The 26,874-nt window shown below is 40.9% G+C and overlaps 1 protein-coding gene across 1 annotated transcript; it reads right to left on the reverse strand.

The window, feature by feature from the left end:
- Positions 1-13,747: 13,747 nt before the first annotated feature.
- Positions 13,748-23,657, reverse strand: CTHRC1 (collagen triple helix repeat containing 1). Its single transcript, XM_074316313.2, has 4 exons — positions 23,375-23,657; positions 19,191-19,412; positions 16,948-17,164; positions 13,748-13,905 (listed from the first exon to the last, which is right to left on the reverse strand). Exons 1-4 carry the CDS (start codon positions 23,525-23,527, stop codon positions 13,763-13,765), a joined length of 735 nt encoding a protein of 244 aa, XP_074172414.2. The 5' UTR covers positions 23,528-23,657; the 3' UTR covers positions 13,748-13,762.
- Between the last annotated feature and the right edge of the window lie 3,217 nt (positions 23,658-26,874).

Consider the following 26,874-nt stretch of genomic DNA (forward strand, 5'->3'; position numbering starts at 1 on the left):
CACCAGAGAACAAGCATGGTAGAATGTGATCCAAGACAGTGATGGGGGCCATGCCTTGTGAAAACAAGGCCATTATGTTTCAATATGTGCGTTTGTGGTCTGGCAATTTAAGAAAGGCATGCTGTTTTTTTTAAACAAGGGATATCAACTAAAAAGTATGTTTGCGTTCATGAGGCATCAGAGAGGATTTTTCTTTTGACTGTTGGCACTTTACTGAATATAAAGTTCTCCTGTTTATATAAAGTATGTATTACTACTTTCATATCAAGATCTTTTTTACTGATAATAAAATTACTTATAAAATACTGTGAAATGATTTATTTAACCTTTATTTAACCCATTGTCTAAAAATGTGTTAGGTTACATGCAGAAAGTATGTGAAGTTTGGGGTTACTTAAAGTCTTAGATTTCTTTCTAAATGAGTAAATATGAAATAGACGCTGAAGTACTTGTAGTGAATACCTGTAATTGGCTGCCCAGCATCTATTTCTCTTCCTTCGTGGAGTAGTAGCCTGAATTTCCTTTTGGAACATATTCCCTCCCTTCATTCTCACCTTTGTGATTTAGATGGAATGGGCCTCACCTGCCCCAGAGGATGGCCCTGATTAGCACAACTAATGTGACTGCCATCTCTTCATGAGTGGTTTGCAATTGTCACAGTTACCTAAGCTGGTCCAATCAGAGTGACTCTTCAAGACATTATGTTCTGAGGATATTGATGTAGAATCTCTCCTTGCTGTTTTATGAATGAAGATGCATGTAATTCAGGGCTCCTTAAAGCCAATTTAGGATCATGAGTTGGGGGAATGAGTTTGTCCAAATGGAGTCAATATTAAGGAAGGGACAATAAAAAATTTAAAGAAATTAGGTCCTATCTTGAACTTAAAAAAAAGAAAACAAAAAACGAGAAACCTTTTGTTTCAGGTAAACTTAAGATTTGACTATCTAGAAATAGATCTGGGGGAAAAAAAGAAAAGAAACTAGGTCCTAAGTCAGTTACATGAGATTCTGGATCAATTCTCATCCCTAGCAACATGTACCTCTATAGTTTTCAATTTGGTGAACCAATAAATTTACTTTGTAAGCCAGTCTCAGTTGGGTTTTTCTATTACTTGTAACAACTGAAGGCTTCCTAGGCACAGAATCGACGATACGATACAGATCCTAAAGTCTGTCACTTTCCCATCAACTGTCATGATGCCAGTGAACTTTTGTGTGTATGGAAATTGATATCATCTTTATGAAAAGTGAGCACTTTGGGATCCTTATATATGTTGTGTAGGTTCTTTAAAATGTTTTTTGTTGTTTAATAGAAAAACCTTGTTATTTAATTTTTATAAAAATTAAAGATTATTCAACTCACCATGAAAAGCATAAAAGAAATTTGACCGGTAGACTTACAAAAATAACTAAAATCTGTTCATGGTAGAAGGCCCAACTGTACAAAACTTGGATGATTTGGAAGTTCTCCTAGTATATTTTCTGAGATCAAATATGACAGGATTGTGTTTATAGTAAATTTCAATATATGTTAACTATGATATTAGGCTTGTTCTACTCAAGGCTGGAGTGGTAAAACAAGTTAACACGCAAACATGTCAAAAGAAAAAGGAACAAGTAGCTTTTGTTAAGTGATCCAAATTGAACTCTTTCCCACCCAGGTTCTAAACTAATTTAGAAATAAACAAGAGGTAAGTGGAACATGAAATATGATCTTTATTAGTGATAAGGCTGAAAGTAGAGAATGAGGCTTATATCTGCAGAAATGGGCTTCCTTTTCCCAAACCCCAGAAACATGCAGATATACCCATCCAGCCACAGACAACACTGGACCAAAACTGTTTTACAGCCTGCCCTTGTAAAATTTATAGCAAGGAGGAAAGGGGCAGAATGCATGCATTCTGTGAGCAGTTTATCCCCAAAGAGAGAGGAGATAAAGTGTTATGCTCACTTCTTTGTCCCAAACTCAGCAATCAAGTAATCACACCTCTAGCAATCTAGGTCCAACTAGGAGACAGAACACACAGTAAATTTAACCAGGAGAAGCTTAAAGAATTGGTAAGCTTCAGATGGGCACTGGACTTACTAGGCAGAACACTTCATAGAATGTGTAGATGCCTGACCACTGTGCTGTACACCTGAAGCTGAATAATACTGAATGTCAACTATAACTGTATGTACATATATATGTATGTATGTATGTAGTTACGGGAGGTGGATTACAACAGGGAATATAGTCAATTGAGTTGTAACATCTACATTCAATGTCAGAGGGTTAGTAGATTGGCTGGGGGTTATGACTTTGTGAGGGGTGTAAATGTCTTGTTACTTTGTTTTGTACACCTGAAACAAAATTTAAGCTAGGACAGAATAATATAAATATGTAAGAGGACTGTAAATGTTATCCTAGGACGAAGGAAGAGTCCCCCAGGAAGGAGAAGCTTGGAAGAGGGTCTCCCTCTGGCATTCAGACTGATAAACAGAAAATGACCCTCTGAGACACAGGCTGGTGAGCAGGTTGTGGAGGGAGTTAAGTCATTTCTGTAGGTGCAAAGCTAGGAGCAGACATTGTCCACATTGGAAAGGCCTCAGGAACAACCCTGTAGGGGACAGGCTAGCTGAGATGGGTGAGTGGGCAGCTGGGGAGTTGGCACTGCTAGAAAGGCCAGGAGCATGTTCTCAAGACCACAAGAAGGTGATTACCAGGCCTCCTGGGCTGGGGATGTGACATAGTTGAGGGACTCTGCATTCTGGGTGTGCAACTGGAACAAAACATCAGTTGTACACACACACACCACTTACAGATCATGCAGCAGGAGCAAGAAGAAGCAAATTTTAGTACACTGAAACCAGGAAGAGAAACTTCCATACTCCTACAATGTCCTTCCAGTATCCTTTACTTAATATGCTCATTCTAAAGGAGAAATGCTTAGAGTCCAGTTCCTTATTGCAGAGCAAGTACTGTAGGATGAATTTGGAACTGAGAAGCAATAGATTGATAAGTGGCTCAGTCAAACCCTATGACTACTCAGATTCCATATGCACCCTTCTACATTTGAATTCCTGCACAATAAAGCAATTAACTGTATTTTAGCCTAGTAAGATGCAGCTATTCTATTAAGTGAAGTTCTTGTTTTTATCCCAAACAAGAAGACACAAGACCCCAACAGTTATTAAATCCATTGCTGGCTATATTAATTACTCCCCAAATTTATGTCATGGTCCCACTATTCTGTTAACTAAAGACTGCTTTGGGATTTCTGGTCAAGATGGCAGAGTAGGTAAACACTGTGTTTGCATCCTCTCACAATCACATAAAATTATAACTACACTACAGAACAACCATCATTGAGAATCACCTGAAGTCCTACAACTAAGGGCATACAGAAGAACCCACCTCAAGACTGGTAGGAGGGGAAGAAATGCGGAATGCACTGATCACACACCTGTGTGGCAGTTAAAAATTGGGAGGGATATCTCAGCTACAGAGGTTGACATGGAGGAGCAAGGCGTCCCAGCCCCACACCAGGCCCCCCAGCCAAAGGCTCCAGTGCTGGGAAGAAGTCCCCACAACCTCTGAAAATCAGCAGAGATTGTGGCTGAGTAAGATGGAGGGAAGCTGGAGTCCCTGACATTCCTCTTAAAGGGACTGCACACAGACTTATTCACTGACAGACTCACTTGCTCTGAGCTCCAGTATTGGTGTAGCAGTTTCAGGGGGTGCCAGGGAAATATGAGGAGGAACTGAGTTATCTGCCTTCAGGGCAAGGGCTGGAGGGGCAGTTTTCTCCCAGACAGAAGTGCTAGGAGAATCCATTGTTTCTTTGTTGAGCCCTCCCCTCCTAGTGTGCAGACACAGGCAGCCTCAATATCTGAGTCTCCCATCAACCTGGCTAACACAAATCACCCACCCTCGTGATTCCCTGAGACCCTGCCCCACCCAACTTGCGGGGCCACTCAAGCTGCTTCTACTGGTTTTTCCATACAAACAGCCTGTCTTGGCTCATGCTGCGAACTTTCCTAAAATCTCTGAAAGGTTCACAAAACCCAAACAAGCAGCATCTGGCCTTGGTGTGCCCATACCTCTTGCTGAGCTTTCCCAAGCCCAGCACTAGTGGCAACCAGCCATGGTTCCCAGCTTGGCCTCTTGAGGCACCTCCAAGCCCACTGTAGATGGCAGCCATCTGTGGATTGCTTTGTGGCGCATGCCAGGTGGCCTTGGGCAGGGCATAGTCTACAGCTGAACTTGGCCTGTGGCAAAGCCTGTCCCCAAGAGGCCCTGGGGCCAGCACACTGGAATCCAGCAGTGGCTGGATTCAGACCACACTGGAGAAGCACTTGGCCACTTTGGAAGATGACACACCCAAAAGGGCAGATTGAGCAGGCACCAGAGCTGTATTCAAGCAAATCCTACTCCATAGGGTGAGCCCCTGCACAACAGCTCCTCCACTGTAGTTATGGCCAGTTCTCACAACCAGTCAGCCTGAGGATCAACACCTGCCAGTGACATGCAAAGAGCAACCAAGGCTCAACTACAACAGGAGGGCACACACAACCCACACAAGGGACACACCTGCAGCACCTAGCTCAGGTGACCAGGGAGACTGAGCCACTGGGTACCACAGCACACCTACTACATAAGGTCACTCTACTAAGATCAGGAGATATAGCAGCCCTACCTGGTACATAGAAACAAACACAAGGAGACAGCCAAAATGGAAAGAGACAAAGAAACATGTCCCAAATGAAAGAACAGAACAAAGCTCCAGAAAAAAGGACTAAACAAAATACAGATAAGCAATCTACCAGACGCAGAGTTCAAAACACTGGTTATAGGGATGCTCAGTAACCTCAGGGAGAACTTCAACAAAGAGATAGGAAACATAAAAATAGAGATAGAAAACACATTTTAAAAAATCAGAAATGAAGAATACAATAACTGAAATGAACAATACATTAGAGGGAATCAACCGTAGATTAGATGAAGCAGATGAAGTAGATTAGATTAATCAGTGATTTTGAAGATTTGGAAGACAAGGTAGCAGAAAACCACCAATCAGAACAGCAAAAAGAATAAAGAATTAAAAAAAAGATAGTTTAAGAGGCCCCTGGAAAAATGTCAAGCATACCAACATTCACATTATAGGGGTATCAGAAGGAGAAGAGAAAAAGCAAGTAATTGGGTGGGGGAAAAGCAAGTATTTGAAGAAATAATGAGGAAAAATTTGCCTAATCTGGTGAAGGAAATAGACATAAAAGCCCAGGAAGTGCAGAAAGTCCCAAATAAGATGAACCCAAAGAAGCCCACACCAAGACACACCATAATTAAAATGTCAAAGATTAAAGACAAAGAGATGATCTTAAAAGTAGCAAGAGAAAAGCAGTTAGTTACTTACAAGGGAGCTCCCATAAGACTGTCAGCTGACTTCTCAACAGAAACTTTGCAGGCTAGAAGGGATTGGCATGAAATATTCAAAGTGATAAAAAATAAGGACCTATAACCAAGATTACCAAGCAAACATTTAGAATCAGACAGATAAAGAGCTTCCCAGTCAAGAAAAAACTAAAGGAATTCATCACCACCAAATCAGTATTACAAAAAATGTTAAAAGGACTTTCTTAAGAAGAAGGAAAAAAAGAAAAAATATGAATAATAAAATGGCAACTACATATCTATCAACAATTACTTTAAATGTAAATGGATTAACTGCTTCAACCAAAAGATAGGGTGCTGAATGGATATGAAAATAAGACCCTTACATATGTTGCCTACAAGAGACTCACTTCAAATTGAAAGACACACACACTGAAAGTACAGAGATAGAAAGCAAATAGAAATGAAAAACAAACAAACAAAAAACCTGAGGTAGCAATACTTATACCAGACAAAATAGACTCTAAAACAAAGGCTATAACAAGAGACAAAGAAAGACCCAGTAATCCCACTTCTTGGTATCTATTTGAAGAAACCCAAAACTTCAAAGGGACGTGTGCATCCATATTTCCTTTCAGCATTATTTGCAATATCCAAAATATGGAGACAACCTGGGTGTCCATCAGGGGAGGAATGGATAAAGAAGAGGTGGTACATATAAACAATGGACTATTACTAAGCCATAAAAAATAATAAAATGTTGCCATCTGTAACAACATGGATGGACCTAGAGGGTACTGTGCTGAGTGGAGTAAGTCAGGCAGAGAAAGACAAATGCCATATGATTTTACTTATATGTGGAATCTAAAGCACAAACTAAACCAACAACTCATAGATACAGAGAACATTTTGATGGTTGCCAGATAGGAGGAGGTTTGGGGGGTGGGTGAAAAAGCGGAAGGGATTAAGAAGTACAAATGGGTAGTTACAAAATAGTCATGGGGGTGTAAAGTATAGCATAAGGAATATAGTCAATAATATTGTAAAAACTATGTATGGTGTAAGATGGGTACTGGATTTGCCAGGGTGATCACTTCATGAGTTGTGTGCATGTCTGGTCATTGTGTTGTACACCCGAAGTTAGTATATTGTTGTATGCTGACTGTAGTTGAAATATTAAAAAATTATTTAAAAAAGAAACAAAAAAAACACAACCTCCCCTATACTGCTAATGAAGGGGTAAATATAGCCACTAAATTAGTTTTATTTGTAGAGAAACTTTTACACATAAGCACAAAAAGATAGGGACAAAAAAAGATTGTTTGCAATAATGAAAAAAATTAGGCTGATGAACAGCCTGAATGCTCATCAATAAGACAATGCATAGGTTAATTGGGTTATAGTGACAAATAACGGGAGTTATAGATATCAACATGAGTACATCCCCCAAATCATCGTAGTTGAGAAACACAAATTGCCAAATGATATGCATATTATGATAAATGTATTTAAAAAAAAAACTCGATTGAATCTGACCAAAGATTAAGCTTTGTTAAAGCTGGGTGGAGGCTAATGGGTGCTGGTTTTATTATGTTCTTTACTTTTCTACATATTTAATGTATTTCAAATAAAAAGTCCCCCCCCAAAAAAAAATGACTACTTTGTAAAAGTGACCTCCACCAACTTTTATATAAAATAAAAATGGTAAGGAGAGGAAAGAAGAAAAGGGTTAGCATATATAAATAAACACATTGTGGGGACAGAGCCAGGAGTGCAGTTTCCAGGCTCTTGGCCTCACATGGAAAGGTGCTGGCTCAGGTAGTAGATGGTCAATCAGCTGTGACTAGTGGGTCATTGGCTGTTACTGGTTAGCCATTAGCCACTGATATAACTGCTGCGGCTAAGCTAGCAAAGGGTGGTGTAGTGTAGTGGCATGGTGGTGTAGTTGTGGCATGGTGGAGTGTGGATTACAGATTGCAGAGAGGTGGATTTCAGCTAGCAAGTGAGGTTGGTTGGCAGAGAAGCGGACGGCAGGTTGAGAATCGTGTGGCTTCTGCCTCCTGTGTCTCTGTTGTGCGGGGTGGCCTGTGGGGTCTCTGCTCCTGCTCCCCAAATAAGAACGCAGGATATGGTGAGGCCAAAAAGGAACACCCACGGAGCCATAGGTAGGGGAGTCATACCACTATGGTCTCACTGGAGGCTGGATTCACACGACGTGCGACCTGCTGTCCGCTTTTCTGCCAACTGACCGACTCCCCTCGCTAGCTGCAATCCGCCGTGCTCACTACAAAATGCTCTTGCTAGCTCAGCCACCATCTTCTTGCTAGCCCCAATTTTCTGTTAGCGTAGCCACAGCAGTTATATTAGTGACCAATGGCTCACTGGTTAGAGCTGACAGCCAACTAGCCACAGCTGATGGCCATCTAATCACAGTTGATGGCCATTTACTACCTGAGCCAGCACTTTTCTATGTGAGGCCAAGAGCCTGGAAACTGTTCTCTGGGGCTGTATCCCCACAGTCTCCAACCCAGCCGCCAGTGAGACTATAGAGGTATGACTCTCCTATCTACGGCTCCATGGGTGTTCCTTTCTGACCTCACCATATCCTGTGTTCTTATGTGGGGAGTAGGACTAGAGACCCCGCGTGACACCCCGCGTGACACACATGCATATAACAAAGAGAAATAATGCAAATCTACCACAGTCCTGGTTTCTGTAATTGGTCATGATTATAGTTGATAGCTATATTTCACCTTCAGCTACCCGTTCTTTATTTTCCTTACCCACAGCTCTGGGTTCTTTACCTGGTGGAGTGATCCAAACCTTCCTTCCCAAGAGATCTGAATCCTCAATCATCCTGCCTTTTTCTGGTTCCTGTAGTTTTCCATTTACCTTTACTGTTGGCCTGGAAGTTTGAAAAGAAACTTTAGATGATCTCCAGACTTTAGAATCATTTGCTGGCCCAGGCAAACCAGCAAACTTTCTCACCACCCAGTGGTCTGCAACTGCACTTTCTCTAACATAGTCTCCTTGCTTCTGTTGTAGCAGCAACAATCCCCTTGATAATTGACATCAATCACTACAGCCAACAGAGTAACCTCCTGTTTTTCACCTGTTGGTTCAGTGGTAAAAGGAGTGGAAAATGGCCAGGTGGTAGGTAGTCTGTGGTAGGCAGAATTCTAAGATTGACCCCAGGATTCCTGCCCCCTGGTGTACACACCCTGTATAATTTCCCCTTGCACATTGTTGGGACCTGTAAATATAATTAAGTATCACCTCCATGATTATGCTATATGGCAAAAGGGATTTTGCAGGTGTAAGTAAGGTCCCTAACTATAATCCAAAGGGAGACTATCCTGGGTGGATCTGACCTACCTAATCAAGCAAGTCTTTTAAAAGCAGAAGAGTACTTGTCGTGCAGGGTGTCATGCGGGGTCTCTGCTCCCACTCCCTGCACAAGAACACAGGTGTCGTGTGGGGCGGCCTGCGGGGTCTCTACTCCCGCTCCCCACATAAGAATGATAAGAATGCAGGATGTGGCTAGGTCCAAAAGGAACACCCATGGAGCCATAGGTAGGGAAGTCATACCACTGTGGTTTCATTGGAGGCTGGGTTCACACGACATGTGACCTGCTGTCCGCTTTTCTGCCAACCGACCGACAACTCTCCTCCACTCTCCTCAACTCTGCTCTACTCTGCTCTTCTTCCCTCTGTAGCCGCAGCAGTTATATTATTGAGCCAATGGCTCAATGGTTACAGCTGATGGCCAACTAGCCACAGCTGACGGCCGTCTACCACCCGAGCCAGCACCCCTCCATATGAGGCCAAGAGCCTGGAAACTGCTCTCTGGGGCTCTGTCCCCACAGTACTGTTGCCAGTCTGGAAGAAAAACAGCCATGTTTTGAGAGGAGTGGCAAGGACGTGAGAGTGACCTTGACGAGTTGAGAGCCGTCCTCAGCTGACAGCAAGAAAACAGGAATTGTATTCTCCTAACAACCACATGAGCTGAGAAGAGGATACAGAGCCTTGGATGAGATCACCGCCCCAGGCAACACTTTGATTTCAGCCTGGTAACACCCTGAGCAGAGGGCTCAGCTAACCTGTATGTAGACCCTTGCCCCACAGAAACTATGAGATAAATACAATTGTGTTGTTTTAAGCCACTAAATTTGTGGTCATTTGTTATGCAGCCAATAGAAAACTAATACACAATCTTGTATTCCAATTCGGTGGAACTATTGTTGGTCCCCTGGTGGAAGCATTCTCCTTTTGGATACTAAAATCGCCAAATCAGCAGAGCTCAAAATTGCCAGGACAGGAAGCAAAAAGTCTGCAAATGGGTTATTAGGTGTAATAGTGAGCGAAGCCACTCCCACTTATGCTGCTTGTATTTTAGCTATCGGAGAGAGAACACCATATAATGCTTTCTGATCTGAAGCATATACTGCACCCTAATAAGACAGAACCCCATTCTTTTTTTAAAAAGATTTTATTGGGGAAAGGGAGCAGGACTTTATTGGGGAACAGTGTGTACTTCCGGGACTTTTTCAAGTCAAGTTGTTGTCCTTTCAATCTTAGTTGTGGAGAGCGCAGCTCAGCTCCAGGTCCAGTTGCCATTGCTAGTTGCAGGAGGCCACTGCCCACCGTCCCTTGCGGGAGTCCAACTGGCAACCTTGTTGTTGAGAGCCCGCGCTCCAACCAACTGAGCCATCTGGCCACCTGGGAGCTGAGCGGCAGCTCATTGACTTCATTCTACTTGCAGAGGGCGCAGCTCACTGGCCCATGTCGGAATTGAACCAGCAGCCCCGTTGCCCAGAGCTCGGGCTCTAACCAACGAGCCACCCATCCACCCACAGAACCCTATTCTTTTAGGGTGTTGTCTATCAACTGGTACCATAGAGTCCTCAATAAGCCATTTCACCTTTCATTTAGGCCAGCCACCTTCATGTAATGGGGTATGTGGTAAGACCACTTAATTCCATGGGGTGAGTCCCAATGCTGCACTTCTTTGCTACAAAATGAAATTTCTTGATCAGAAGCAATGCTGTGTAGAATGCCATGACCGTGGATAAGGCATTTTATGAGTCCATCAATGGTAGTGCTGGCCGATGCATTACGGTCAGAAAAGGCAAATCTGTACCTAGAATATATGTCTATTTCTGTGAGAATGAATTTCTGCACCTCTATGATAGAAGTTCAATGTCATCAGCCTGCCAGCAGGTGGCTAGCTTGACGCCCAGGTGCCATATTATGGTGCCATATTGGAGACTCAGTGTTGGTCTTCATTTAGCAGTAGCAGTAGGCAGGCCAGCCTTAGCAATGGAAATTCCATGTTGTTGACTCCATACATGGCCTCCATTCTTGCCACCATGGCCTCTTTGTTCATGGGTCCACTGAACTAGCACTACAGTGCATTGGGAAAGAAGTTGACTGACATCCAGTGTTATTTTGTCCACCTCTTTATTAAGAGCCTCCTCTGCAGTGGATAACATTTGGTAGGCATTCATGTGGAACACAAATATCTTCACAGTCTGCCAATTCAAAGAGGTTTTAACTAATGTTCCTGTCCTCACCCAACCAAAATGTCATTAATCCCAGACCTCATCTGTCAAATTTTTACTCATCTTGGTTAACTTCTACCTATGTTCAGTATTTTTTCATCTAGATCCCCTCTCATCCACTTTTCCTTTCTAGATTATTTTGAAGCAAATGCCAGACACCATATCACTTTATCTTAAATACTTCAATATCTCTAAAAAAATAAGCACCATTCAAAAACAACCACGATACCAGTATCACACCTAAAAATATATAATTATTTAATATCAAATATCCAATGTTCAAATGTTATCAACTACCTCAAGCATTCACATGAAGTCCTTACATTGAAATGGGTTGATATATTAACTCTCTTTTACTTTCATGTTTTTTTTTCTCTTTCTCTTTTCTTGCAATTTGTTGAAGAAACCAAGTTGTCTTTTGAGTTTCCTACAGTCCAGATTTGCTGATTATAACCCTGTCGTGTCAATTAACATGTTCTTCTATCCCCCTGTATTTCCTACAATTTAATGGTTATATCTGGAGGCTAAATCAGACCCAGGTTTGATTGTTCTTTGGCAAAATTATTTCTTGGGTGGTATTATGTCATTTCATTAGGAGGCACATAGTCTGGTTTGTCTTTCTCTTTGAGATGTTATCAGTCACTGATGACCATTGCTAGATCCCTTAATTCATGAGTTTGTACATACACACACTTCTATTAAGGTGAAATTTCCTTTCATCAACAATTTGTTACCCAAAAATACAGTTCATATTGAGAAAGCAGAATAAATGCTTGGTTTTTACTACGTACCAGTTTTCAAAGTAATAAGTTGGTTTGCTGGTGTCCTCTAAGTTGACCAATGAATGTTATGTTAATATCATTATGAACTCATGCATTTAAACATATTTCATGCGGCTCAAATCATTGCAGTTATTATCTTTATTGACGCTTAAATCGCTATCATCTTTGCTATTGGGGAACAATTCATGTTGGCTCTTGGATCTTCTTGTCTTTCATAGTTGCCTTGTTTTCCAGTATGACAAAGTGTTCTAGGCTTGTATTGTACATTTCCTGCCCCAGAGATGAAATCACCCATTTATTCAAGGAGCCTTAATTCCTTTGAGTAGGAAATTGTATGTAGAGATACAATCTGGGCATTACTAGGTTAGTCATTGTTTCTAAGCCTTTTCAGTAAACAAAACTAGGAGATTTTGTGGTTATTGTTTTAGAGCTTTGTAGTCACACAACAACCTAGCCAACTGTCCCCCCACCCGCCCCCCGTGTCTTTCCTTAAGGAAAAAAGAGTCTGTGAGACTGTGCCTTTCTGGGACTCTGTTCCATCCTTGTGTTTACACCTTATGTCTCTCTGTCTGGTCCCCAAAAGATGATTTGCAGCCAAAGACAGGTAAGATATCTCACGGGAGATACAACCTAAGCCAGGCGGAACCGAGTGGGGACCCCCAAAGAGCTGCCTTAGAAGAATATGGGAAGGAGCCTTGCCTCTCCTTGCCCCTGCCTGGGAAAAGCGGCTGCTGGCTCTGACTTTTCCCTCTCACCTAATTGGGAGAAAAGTCTTGAGTAATAAGATTGGACTCTCTCTGCTCAGCTCTGTGAAACAATTTCAACATGTGACATATGTCCCTTAAAAGAATTGCATACCTCACCTCAAGGACTTTCTGCTCCGGCTGTTTGAAGATCAGCATAATTGGTTTGGGTTGTTTCTATAACGTGATGAGTCTCACAGACCGTGCCAAAAACACTGCTACTCCCTTGTATACCTATCAATAAAAACCCCCAGTCGGCCATATTCTGGGCTCCAGTCCTCTGAGACTGAGAGACCCCTGGCCTTCGGAGAGATTTAACTGCATTAAGTCTCTGTTTGTTTCTTTCTTAAAAACTTAACCCAAACCGCCCCTTCTCGCACCCTCACTGCCCGTGTTGCGCTGGACACGACAGAGCTTTATTTAAGATAAAGTACTTTATGAACTCTTACTGACACTTCCAATTCAAGCCCAGGGTTTACTTAACTTTATCAGTCTTACACCTGTATTCTTTCTAATCACGTCAACCAGAAGTGACAGATCTTCCTTTGAATTATACCAGTCTCTTCAACAACTTTTATGGCAATCAACATATAATCTTTGATTTATTGATATTTTTGTATATATCTTATCCTCCCTACCAAGTGGTAAGCAATTTGAGGCCAGAATTCACATCTTTTTAGTCTTTTTTTAAGAGTAAAAAGATAAAAATTATAAAGATAAAATTCCTAGAGTGCTAGTGTATTTCCTGACACATAAATTTCCTTTCTCTTTGTATTCCTCAAAATATGGAATTATACATATACTAAAAGTCAATATAGCATTGTTAAATGAAATACAAATATAGATTTAACTCAACTTTTCAGATATAAAGTACCAGAAACTAATTTTAGTGGCAATTAGGTTAAAGATATCAAAGTTGTTTGAAATAAGTTTTATTTCACAGATATAAAACAATTTTGAACATTTACAACTTGTACAAAGACTGGTAGCTTTTGTATTTTAAAAAGTGCTATTCTAAGAGAATAGAAAAAATTAAAGGCCACAGTGATATTCTAAATTATAGTTTCAGGGAATGGGAATACGAAGACAGTATTCTATTCAACTACAAAATCCTGCACACATCTTTGATTGAAGGAAAAAATGAATAATACTGGACTGAAAAACAGTGTGAAATCACACTTTGGTCTGTAAACATGTTTAGCTTCGTTTTTCATTCAGATGTATACCTAAAAATTATATGTCACTAAAACGAACCATTCAAAGGTATAATAAAAAAGAGGTAGGGAATGAAAATTAAAGAATTTATTTTGGTAGTTCTTCAATAATGATGCGAGACACTGAGTTCCATCCAGTAGAGGCATCTCCTTTGGGGTAATCGGAACAAGTGCCAACCCAGATAGCAACATCCACCAATCCGGCACCAATTCCTTCACAAAGTCCTTCCACTGCAAAACAAAGATGAAAGGTACATCTTTCTTTAGAAAGCAAAAACCTTTAGCTAAATTGTATTACTCTAGCAAGCTAGATAATAAATCTATTTAATGTAAAGTGAATTAAAAATTCTAATAGTTGATGAGGGTTTCATAGAGATAAATTCTCTTTTTATTAGCATATACATATTTTAAAAGACAAACACATATCCATTCTATAACATAAGCTTAACAGGCAGTTTCTTACGGGTTTTTAACATAATACCAGAATTTGTTTAGTTACAGAGATGACCTAAAACAAAAAAGCAATTTATTTGACTAAATGAAGCCAACACTATTAAAAGCCAAGACTTTATTTGATATGCAAGTCTTTTTTTTAAAAAAGCCCTTCCCAACACTTACCTGCACACTTGATGATATTCAAGTAGAAGAAAGAACTTTTATAACATTAATTCGAGCATAATCATTATAGCAGTCCTTCAACCTGTGAATCTCATTTTACACAGAATTTCCTCAGTGAAAAAACAAACAAACAAACAACTCTGCCTTTCCTCTTACGCTATATAAATATACATTTTTGCTCAGAATCTCTGGACTTTCACATACTAATACACAGCTTGCATTTCATCTTACCAAGGTTCTTCTCCTACATTAAAAAAAAAATCTTCCCCCAGTGCTCATTTTAATAGGCAAAAAGATGTAGCCCCTTTGATGTCTGTGTAAGGTGGAAAAGGAACCAGAAGTTACAGAGTCTTCAAGAAAATGAGTCCTGACATATAAGTAGTGTAGGATGACATCATGTGACAGGCCACCTTTCCTATTTGGAAAGTCAGTGCATTCCAGCTAAGCCTCAGGGATGTAGGCCTGTAGCAATCCTGAGGCAAGTCCCTCAGAATCCAGGGACCTGGCTCTAATGCAGGCCCCTTTCAAAGCTAGGAGAACTAACCAGTGTGCCCAGTCCCATTTAATCTAGTATCCTCAGCACCACGCCAGGTGAGAATGCCCAGAAACCCTCCTGTTTTCCCAAGGTCTTGACATCCATGGCCTAGAAACTTGTTCACTTCACCCTATAGGATGTCAAACAAACTGTTCTAGCATCAGCCTCCCACAGGAAGAGTCAAATGGTCATGGCATATAGTCTTTAACAAATGAAAAAAATGTTTTTTGAATGAATGAACATTTTTGCTGTAATAGCGTACAGTATTGCGGCTTACGAAGCACCTGAAATATGTTGGATTAGGGGTTCTCAATCTATTTTCTTCCTGGACCCAGGCAATAAAATGGCATTCAAATGTTTTTCAAACTCCCACGGGCATATCCAAAGCTTTAAGTCATCCTCTGATTTGCTAACATAAGTGCATCTCCTTTCCTTTCCCTCAAGAAAGAGTATCGGTGTGCAAGGGAAAGTGATTTTATTGTGGAGGTAACCTTCAATTCATCTTAACACAAAAGTTGTTATGAATAACAAATTGCTTCTGACATTCCACCCACCTGACCACACCAAATGAGATTTCACACCATGGTTGGGAAATGCCACGTTAAATAATTTAGAAAGTATATACATGTATAGGTTACAGTTTCTGGGCTGAGGGCTTACACTATAGCAAGATATTAACACATACAGCTTACAGATAATAGAGTAAGTTGATTATATCTACTACTATCTAAACATGTATCACTTCCTAATCAAATTTTAATTTTATATCTGTATTTTTCTTATTTTAGAGACTGCTTCTCAGAGGGAAAGTACATCTTCCTTTCCAGCACATATAGCTAAGGACTTTGTGATGAGGCCCTTTAATCTGATCAAAGAAAGAGAGGGCTAGGGAGACAAGAGGGCAGGGATCTGGTTTCTGCTCTCTTGAACACTGATTCTGCTGTCCTCGGTAAGACACTTTAATTCCTTACGCTTTCTCTATGTGCAAAGAGAGGGGCTTAAAATATCTTTTTTACATCTTGAGAACATTGTGGAGATTTGAGGAAGCATGTGGAAGGGATGCTCTTGATTTCTTAAGGATAAATGTGCTATATTAGTTTTTGAGTTAAGTATCTGACTTGGATTCCCAAAGAGTGCTGTAATATAATTTCCTCTGGTTAATAGTGGAGGGATCTCTCCTCTTCCTTTGGCCATTTTTAAATACAAAATTAGTGAGAAATCCCTTCAAGCAATCAGGGAAATGAAACCAGCAATATATACATCTTGTCATTCGCCCAGCCTGTGCTGTCATGGTGTGCCACCTCATAGCTACTCAAGAAACCAAAATGGCGGGCCGCCAAATATCGATAGTGGTGTGTCTGGATGATGACATTAATAGGTAACTTTCCCCCTTCTACTTTCTGATATCTTCTGAGCTTTCTTTAATGAACCTTAAAACAAAACAATATGTTTTTTTCTTATAGCTTAACTGACCACTGGTCTAATTGAATGTCTTTTCTCTCATACTAGGTAGAGACAAACAAAGAAAGCAGGAATAATGTAGAAATGTTCTCTTTTACAAATTCAGCAGACTTCATCTATTCTTTTAAAGGATAAGGCAGAGAAATTGGTCTCCTTATCAATTTAAGCTAGAGGTTGTCAACCTTCGCTGAACATTAGAACAACCAGGAGGGAGTCTGGAAGTCCCATTGCCTAGGGAGTACCAGACCCATTAAGTTACTCTCCCTGGAGGGGTGGTACTCAAGCATGCATGGGGATTTTTCTAAGTTCCCCAGTTTAGTCCAATGTGTAGCCAGTGCTGAAAACCACTGCTCTATGGCTGTTTTTCCATTTCATCTAACTTAGTGATTTTCAACCTTGGGGATTTTTAAAAAAGATATGGTCTTACCCCTAAAGATTCTGATTTAGTTGGTCAGAAATGGGACCCAGGTGTCCACATATTTTTTAAAGATCCATTTCAGGATATTCTGAAATGCAACCAGGGTGGAGCATTATGAGCTGAAAACTTGCTGTAGGTCTCTTACTAACAGCCTCATGACCTGACATAATAGTGGACTCAAAACAAATCTTCCGTCTCTAAAAATCTGAGACCCATCCTGCAATGCCACTATTCTACGTACCAGAAGAAGTGCGATGAATATTAATTGTTGAATTCAGTTCAGGACTTCCTTGGTCCAAATAAATTATGGCTTCAATGGGAAGAGGTCCTGAACATTCAGCTCCATTGAATGTGAAATACCAACGTTGACAGCAGGCGCTTCTGCACTTCAACCGAAGTGAGCCACTGAACAGAACTCTTAGAGCACTGTTCGAACGCATCTTAGTAAATGTACACTCCTGTCACAAAAATAGAAATAGGGTTTAATGTGCATTTTCAACTTTAATTAAAAAGATGCCTTCAAACTGTATTGTGAATTTTATTTAACTATCCTTTTCCCAAAACCACATTTAACTTTTATATATAGAGAAAGATGTTCTCCAAGATAGATGAGACTGTGATGTTAGGAACTCTAAAAAAAAATCAAATTATGGCATTCTTGGAATTATTCACACCATTGAAGTTGTCTTTCATTTTTACCCAAAACAGCTAGCTTTCAGTATGTAGACCAAACCAATCTACATATTTACTTTTTTTCATTCCAAAAATATATTGTGAGCCCTATGTGTTGAATGCCACAGATACAGCAGTAAACAAAACAGAATCTCTGCCCTCATTAACTCACGTTCTAGACTAGCACTGTCCAGATATACAGAGAGTGCCAAAAAAATGTATACACATTTTAAGAAAGAAAACTGTATTAAAATTGTAATACTCAATATATACTGATAACAAAAGATGAATACAAGTCACGTTTGCAATTACAAGAGGTGCTCAACGTGGTTACCATCAGGGTCCTGACACTTCTGATTACGGCAAACTAATGCTTGAGCAAAGCTGATCAAAGTGTCCCCTCGTATACATTTTTTTTGTACCCCCGGTATTTATTCCTGATCTGTTTCTATTTGATTAACAGCAGACGGTATCAGGGGGTCAAGCATAGATAGGTAGGGTTTCAGTTTTTACCTATGTGACACAATTCTAAGGCCTAGGTTGATTTTTGTTTTTCTCTCTCTTTAATTGGTTTTTGAAAAATTTGTCTGTCAATTGGCTCATGGTCCTACTATCTTTTACTTGCAGAAGGCTCCTAAACCCATTCTGACTACTGCTAAAAAGAACTTGAAAGCATACTAATAATTCAGAGTTCATAGGGTTATGGTTTTAGAGAGAACTCAGCAACTTTCAATGAACTGTAAAATAAGCAACCAGTCTATCAATGTCAAATGTTTGAAGAAGTAGGCAACATTTTAACAAAATGCTTTCTAAGAAATCACAAATAAAATAAAATGATCACAGTCACCCAAACCATACAAGCTATACGGAAATTCTATCACATAAAAATCAAACCAAGAGAGTCTCAAACTTTTTTACAGATAAGAGAGCAGACATTAAAGAGCTGAGATAAGGATCAGGGGTAATACACAGATTAAAACAGTTTTATGAAAATAAAACCTCTTCTATTTGCCTGGTGGTAGTAGTGGTTAATATCATGAAGTAATATATTGTGGGTATGGAATCATGTACAGAGTTGATCAACAAATGAAAGGCTTAGGAATAGTAGGAACTTCTTCAACTCTATGCCATCCAGCGGGTTTGCCAGGTACTTTTAAAGCAAACACTGATCAAAGTGACTGAGTCATTAATCAAAATGCATTGCCAGACAGGCTATTTTGAGTAAATTTCCCCCTAAATGTTGCAGAACAATTTAAAATGGTCACTGTAGTCCAAATTGTCACTCTTGTCCATTCCACTTCTCTTAGGCTGAGCAATTTTAAGTTGGGCCAGCTACCCCAGAATAAGGACAAATACTAATGGATTTCTCACTTCCAGATAGTAATTCCATGTAGTAATTTCTTAGAAGGTTCTTCCCACCCTTATGTCTGAAGCCACAGCAGAATTTCTTAGACTATTTTAAATTTACATTAGGATAAGATGGGAAAGTTGCTTACTGTCCAATCTTGTGGACACTGACACGTACGCTCACCTTTTTTGTTTGGATTACAAAAAAAAAAGTAAGTTATTTGAGGTATTAGGGTTAAAATAATATGGTGATTTTTTTGTCTTAGAAATTAGAAATACCTTTATAAAATTCATGTCATCAATTTTTTCTCATTAATTTTAAGTTACTGTCACATGGTACCTACTCCTTAATTTTTTAAAGTCTTTGGTAAAAATAAACAAAATAAAATCTCACCTTAATTAACACTCAACTATGAAAACCCTTAAGTTTTGCTTCAACTTTAAAACAATTCAGGTTTTACTTACTGCAATTTTTCCAAGATCTATGCCATAATTCAGTGAACTCCATGAGCACTGCTTGTAGTTAGGTGTCCAAGACTCCTCAAAGGTTTCCCTCAGGCATTCCCCCTTTTCTCCTTTGAATCCATCCCGACCTGGGATCCCAGGAGTACCAGGAATACCATTGGCCCCAGGGCTCCCATCTCGACCAGGTACTCCTGCAGGCCCTTGTAAGCACATTCCATTATACTAGTGGAAAAAGGAAAGGGAGAAAATCTTGTACCACTTAAAATTCAAAGACTCACTCTGATTAGATTTCCATTTATTTTGAGCCCTTGGAATCAAGAATCCTTTCATACCACTTGTTCATGTTCTCGATGAGTTATTACAGAGCAATGCTTTTAAAGTTATTTCTAAAATATTGCGGCCTTTTTCCTGTTCTTTTTATTTCACAGACTTTATACACATTCACACACAAATCAAAGACAAAATGTTTTCATTTACCTGCTTTTCTCTACTGCTATTAAAAGCATACATCATTTTTAAATGGCTGTATTCCAAGGTGGACATTATTTGATATACTGCTTTTTTCTTCTAACTCTATATGTCGCAAAGGGACTTGGAATTCTACTTTTACAATTTTAAGCAAACAGTGCACTATTTTGGGATACTTAGGTTATTTCTATTTTTTTCTATCATTAATATTATTGTAACGAAAATCTTTATCCATATAGCTTTTTTCCATTTGAATTATTTCTCTAAAATAAATTCTGAGACATATAATTACAAAATAAAATCTTAACAGTCAATCATCATCTTACACTGGCAATATTTCTAAGTTGGATATACATATCCCCTGCTTCTCCTGCCTAATTTTATGTGGAGAACGTTAACACTTCTGATCTCCAACCCCACTCCTCCTCCCTGACAGGGATTAAATGACCTCTTTGCAGGTGACCGTTAGTCTTCAACAGGGTAGCGGTAATCTATCACATGTCTTAAGTGCTAGGATTTTCTCTGTTTTTGTTTGGGGTTGGGGGGTGGCAGTGGCAGTATCATATTAAAGTTAAATAGCATTGATTCTAGAGCCAGATTCTCCCTATTAGCAACGTGAGATAGAGTAAGCTGGTAAACATGGCAGTATCTGTTTCCCTACCTGTAAAATGGGGAAAGTAATAAGGATTCTTACCTTCCAGGGTTTGTATGAGATGTGAGATAATATATAAAATGTGCTTAGAACAGTGCCTGGCACACAGTAAACACTGCATATGCCAAACATGATTATTCTGTTTGTCAGCGACCCTGGGCAAGTGTGTCCACTCCCCTGGGTGGACATTACCAGGGCCTAGATCTGGAGAAGAGAGCATCATTAAACATGCCAGTTAACACACATAAGCCACACACACCAGTGTAGTTGGATTGGTGGTAAAGGTGGTATTTTGATCTCCATCTATCAAATTCCTAAATTGGTCCACTTATTAGACCCTCCAAATTCCAAACCTAACTTAAATTTTTATTTTAACATTCCCCCATTTGTGTAGATTGTCCAATACTATCATTCTATATAAATATACTGTCCAATGAGAACAAAAAGACAAGTTCCCTTTCATATTAAAATAACTTCAAAGCTTATCTTTTAATTTCACCATCTGGGATTAGACATGCTCATATTATAAAATCCAATAATGACACTGCCTCAGCAGGATCCTTATGTCTCTAATGTTGGCCAATTGATTTGCTTCTCACATTACCAATTTGATCTTTGTTTTAATAAATGATTTTTGTGACTTTGACCACTGCTACTTTCCTGATTGTAATGGAGGGAAAAAGACACAGTTATTTATTTACTGACAGAGAAACAGTAAGAAAAATAACAAAATTGCAAAAGTATTAGAAGATATGCTAAAGTATAAAATATTCTAAGATAGTCTAGTTTTAGACTTAATTTTCATTTTAGTAATTTCATTCACTTACACTAGCTGATACATGCAATGTTTGGACATAGATTTCAGGTGGAAAGGGAGAAACAATAAGACTTCTGGTATTCTTTGATTTCTTCACTATCATTCCCCTCAGGACAAGATGCTACACAAAATTTTATTTTCCTATATAACAGTAGTTCTCGACTGGGGACAATTTTGTCCCACAGGGGACACTGAAAATGTCTGCAGACATTTTCGGTTGTCACACCTTGGGAGAAGGAGACTGCTACTGGCATCTAGAGAGTAGAGGCCAGGGTTGCTGCTAAATATGCTACAATACACAGTACAGTCCCCACAGCAAAGAATTATTAGGCCCAAAATGTCAATAGTGCCGTAGTTGAGAACTTTTATTCAGTTTTTTCATCTAAAAACTGCATTTCAGAGACCACATAATTTTATGGAATTTGGTTCCACAGGTATTACATCTGTGTTCTTCTTTCACTTTAAAATGCTAACAGCACATGCTTAGTACTTGCCAGGTAAGAGGCTGGATAACTGTCTGTGGAAGGAACCCCTGTTTCTTTCACTGGCCACTAGGGGGCAGAGCTTGCTGGAAGCTTGAAAGAAATGCTTTGAAAGATCCTGTACAAAGAAGTTGCTTTACAGAATCTGTTGAAGCCTTCTTAACGACTATGTGGGGTTTTTTTCCCCCTAGCAAAACCAAAGTCCAAACTACAGGATGCACCTGAGCCTGGCTGCATAGTAAGCTTTTCCAAGCTGGGCTAGAGTTGTGGGAAACCACGGGTACTGTAAATTCTTGGAGGGAAAGAAAAAAATTGCTAGCTTTCTTTATGGGAAAGGGGTATTTTGTGTATCATAGCTACAATTTTACAAATGCAAACTGCACATAAACCACATTCATTTGGTACAGTTTTTTTTATTTATTTTATTTTATTTTATTTTTTTTAACAATTTAGAAACTTAAAATAGAACTGTAGCCCTGAACACATAGTCTGCTTTGTGGAGCAAAATTACATAGCGCAGTACCAAAAAGTGCTCTGTCAAATGGCAGGAATTTTTTCCAGAGCTTTTGAATCTGCCTTACAACTAGCCGCCAGGGAGCTTCGCTTATTAGCTCAGTTTACAATGTCAGCTTAACAAATTCGAAACAGTTGGGTTTTTTGGTTTGTTTGTTTTTTAAACAAAAAATGCCTCCTCTCTATGTCCTGCAATGCCTGTACGCCATATTTGTCTGCAGTTGGCTTATGAATGAAGATATGTGTCAAGGAATATGATAGTTGTGAAAGAATCACTCTTGCCCTCCATTGGGTTTGTTGACTTTTAGAGGGAAAGAGTTTTAAGTCAACAGACCTTCCCATAGATTAGCCCCTCAGAAAGCACTTGGGCTATTTATTTGCTCTTCTGGAAACTGTGTTCTCCCTCAGCTCAATTGTAATGCCTCCTACCTGGTCGTCACAGGCTGAAGACCCACGGTGTCTTGAAGGACTGACTGTCTTTTTAATCTAACGTGAGCAATGAAATGAGCCCTTGAAGGCTCAATGCTGGGCCCCTTCGTTTCCCCTTCTGACCTTAAACCTTCTGAACCATTCCTGGCCCCAGCTGTGGTCGTCCAACAAAGTAAATTGCAGCCCATACTCCCTAGGAAGATGACCCAACATGACTCATAGTCTTCAAGTTACAAAGAGTTGGACAGAGGCTTTGTGAGGGTTGTTATTCTCTCTTGCAAGCAGACGTGGCCACCGGCCCCAACAAAGGACACGTTGCATATCCCTGGCCCAGCCCACCCAGGTGATTATCCAGTCCAGTGTCTCCCAGGCAAATCTCAGGTCAACGCTTTAACCTACCCAAGCTCTTCATTGCACTCTCATTGCCGCTCTAACCCTCCTCATCATCCCAGGGTGGGCCTCAGAGGCCAGAAAAATAATAATTGGGCGACTCCCTGTTCTTAGGGGTATCCTACCTAACCCAGGTGTCATCTCCGCCGCGCGATGGCCCTCTCATTTTGGCCTTCCCTTGGAGTCCCAGAACTCCACTACACCTACAGCTCAGGCCCTTCTTTACACGTAGACTGGGACAAAGCGGGACACCTAGGCGCACCCAAGTAAGACACATCACTCAGCTGTGCAGACCGCCCTCCACCCCCCACCCACCCACACATCCGCCCCCCCCATGACTGCCCCCACCCCCCCACCACACACACACAACGACTGGACTGACGCCCTGCCCGCGCTGCCGGCGGCTCTGTCCCGCCCGGCTCCCCGCACTCACCAGGTCCACCACCTCCCTCTGCCGGAGCAGCGCCTTTTGCTTCGCCTTGGGGATCTCGGAGGCGCTCGACGGCGCCCGCAGCTGCAGCAGCAGGAGCAGCAGGAGGCCGAGGAGCCGCTGAGCCGAGGCTGCGGCGGGGCTCTGAAGGCGCATGGCGCGCGGCGGCCCCGAGACGCGCGGAGCAGGAGCAGGACCAGTAGACCCGGAGCCCGGACGTGATCAGAGTCTGGCCCCACCGCTCTTCGAGGCCGGCGCAGGCTGCATCAATGCGCCTTTCACCCGCGCACCACCCTCCCTCCCCCTTTCCCTCCCGCCCCCCTGGACACCCGGAGTTTCCATCCGGTAACAGGCCGGAGCCCCCACCCCGACCCCGACGTGGGGCGGGCCGAGAGCCGGGCCCGCCTCCTGCTGCGGCAGCTGCTAATTCCTCCCGGACCCTCGCGGGGCTGTACAGACCGCATGGAGAAGCCTCCTGTAGAGTCCAAGCGGAGTGGCGGTTCTCAGAGACCCACGGGTGGAGACTTCGAAGACGGTAGTGGAAATTGCACCGCCTAAGTAACAGTGTAGAGGCAGGGTCTTCACCTGGGCCCAGGGACCACCTTCAACGGTTGTCTAACGCTGGCATCTTCTGCAAGCTCTTTTTAGAAGAGATATTTTTGGAGAAAGAACCCAAGGTACCATTAGGTTCTCCCAGGGCCCATGACCCAAATGATTAGGAACCGCTGTGTAATAAGTGATAACACTAAGCTCCAGGAACTAAACAAAGCCTTTTACGCATACTCTGTCATCCCTGGCAGTGGGGGTGGGGTGGGGGTGGTAGTGAGGGGTGCGAGGGGTGGGGTACCTCTCTGCTTGCCCCATTCACAGCTGAGGAAACAGGCTCAGGGAGGTTACGCAACATTCAGTGGTAGTTCATTTTTGAGTAATCATTCTTGATCTCTGATATTATCTTTTTTCTTTGTCCTTCTTTTATCTGTTCTCCTTTGTCCACCCTGGAAGAAAGCATCCTCAGGAACCCAGGCTACCCACCAGGTAGCGTCAGGAGCTCCGGTATACACCGCTGGTTGGAATCAGACAGGAGGGAAGTCTCCCACACCTGTAACAACATGAAGGTTGCTGACAGAATGGTGGTGCTGCTGAGGTCAAATGCAACTCAGCAGAGTTCTTTTTGGAGACTTATCCAGGTTTCTGGAAGTTATAGTGGGCCCAACAGATGGACATTAAAACAGAAGGCACTGCTTGGCAGGGGAGCAGGTCAAGACAGTTCTAGAAATGTTCACTCCTGGCCAGTGCCTGACCACAGGTAAATTTCATTCCTGTTTTTCAGAAGAAGCAAAAATCCAAATGGATTCTAAGGCCAGGACTGGCTACATAATTTGCCCGGCTCAGTGCAAAGTGGAAATGCAGAGTCCTTTGTTAAGAAATTACTAAGAATTTCAAGACAGTGTCAACAGAGAAATACACGAACCATGGGACCCTTCTAACTGCAGCTGCAGGCATGAAACTGGCCCAAGTCGCTCACACATGAAACTGGTCCAATGTGAAGCTGAAGTTCCCAGCTGATGCCCTTTTGTAGCCAAACCGCTGTGGTGGCAGCATTCCACAGTCTGGAGAGTGGAGGAGGCTCTACCAGGCAGCCTGTCTTCCAGCCATGTGCCAATTCCTGCTGTTGCTGCTGCTGCCCCTATGGCTCAGTGACTTTAGATAGGCCCTCTCTGTGTAAATTTGGGGTCCAGATTGGGGTTTCAGCAAAAGCTAATCCTGCATTAACATCCATGCATTTTTAAACTACACATTCACTTAGTTAAATTACACCACAAGATAAGTAAAACAGATATCATTATCTATATTTCAAAGATAATACATAATAATGTATATATATGTATATATTTACAGCATACAAAGCGTTTTCACATACCTTGTCTCCCAGGTCCTAAAATTATCATAAAAGTACTCCCACTGTGGGTTTGTGCTTATTTCTCTACCTCTGTGGGTTTGCAAAGTCATTTATCCTGCCAACTCTGGAATTTACTGTCTCAGTCCAGTTGAGTTTGCTTGGCCTAAAAGTCAGACTTATTCTACCATTATAGACTTAAGTTCTAGTTAGAGATTATCGTTTAGTTTAGGGTCCTGGATGCTATTTCCAGGCTGGTCTTTCCCAAAGATTTCCAAATGGTCTGCATAGTTTCTGTTCAAATATTTTACTTTTTTCCTATTGAACTATTAATGCATTTCTTATCTGTCATAAAATTCCTTTAAGATTGATATCTTTAAAACATTTAATCTTTCTATTTAGGGACATAGTATATTTTCCCATTTTTCAAATGCTCTTTTATGCATCAATAAAATTGTGTAATTTTCTTTATATAGGTCTTATATATTTCTTATTGGGGTTATTATGGATTTTGCTGCTGTTGCAAATGGAATCTATCTATATTGATTCCTTCATTGATTGTATCATTTTTCTATTACTGTGTAACAAATTACACAATCTTAGTGACTTAACACAAATTTATTACCTCCCAGTTTTGGGGGTCAGGAGTCCAGCACAGGTTAATGCCATACAAAGCTGAAGTCAAGATGTCAGCCAGGTAAGTCCTTAGGTGGAAGCTTGACTAGGGAAAGATACATTTCCAAGCTTTTTTAGGTTGTTGACAGAATTCATTTCCTTGTGGTTGTAGGACTGAGAGCCCTGCTTTTTTGCTGTCTATTTTCTGGGGAACATTCTCAGCTGCTGGAGACCACTCTCAGGTCCATGCCATGTAGTCCCCTTGCAAAGGTCCTCTCTGTTACACTTTGAATCTCTGGCTTCAGGAGTCCTTTTAAGGGCTCACCCAATTAAGTCAGACCCACCAGGATAATCTCCTTTTTAAGTCAAAGTCAACTGATTAGGGAATAAAATCACACCTACAAAATCCCTTCTGTTATATAATGTAACATAATCATGTGAGTGACATCCATTATAGTCACAAGTTCGCTGATACCCAAGGACAAGGGATTGTGCACCACAGTGCAGAAATCATAGGGGGCCATCTTAGAATTCTGTCTCCCACATATACTAGTGGTTTATGGATGGAAGTTTTGATTTTCATCACTGCCTGCTTATAATGAAAAGTAATCTAGCACATGGTTGTAAGATCATGATGGCCAATAAAAACATTCTAATCACACAAGCAGTAGGAGTCTGCCAATAGAGTTCTATATTTCCTTTGCAGGAAAGCAAATGCTTAAGGTTCTCAATTTTTAAATTGTTAAGCATTCATATATCTCTCGGTCACCCTTTGCATGCCAAGTATATCTTGCATGCATCAGTTGCTGATGAACATATAAAGTATCACATAGTCACTGCCTGCCAGTCAAATATTCTGTTTCAGCAATATTGCTATGCTTGTGAACAGGATTTATGCAATTATTTGACAGTGTTTGTTTTTGTTCTTATTATTTTATTAAAAAGAGCAAAAAAAGGGGGGGAATGAAAAGTAGTTATATAAATAAGAACT

This window comes from Rhinolophus sinicus, chromosome 6 (assembly GCF_057876585.1).
Source record: "Rhinolophus sinicus isolate RSI-liver-muscle chromosome 6, RSI-T2T, whole genome shotgun sequence".
Classification (NCBI taxonomy): Eukaryota; Metazoa; Chordata; class Mammalia; order Chiroptera; family Rhinolophidae; genus Rhinolophus; species Rhinolophus sinicus.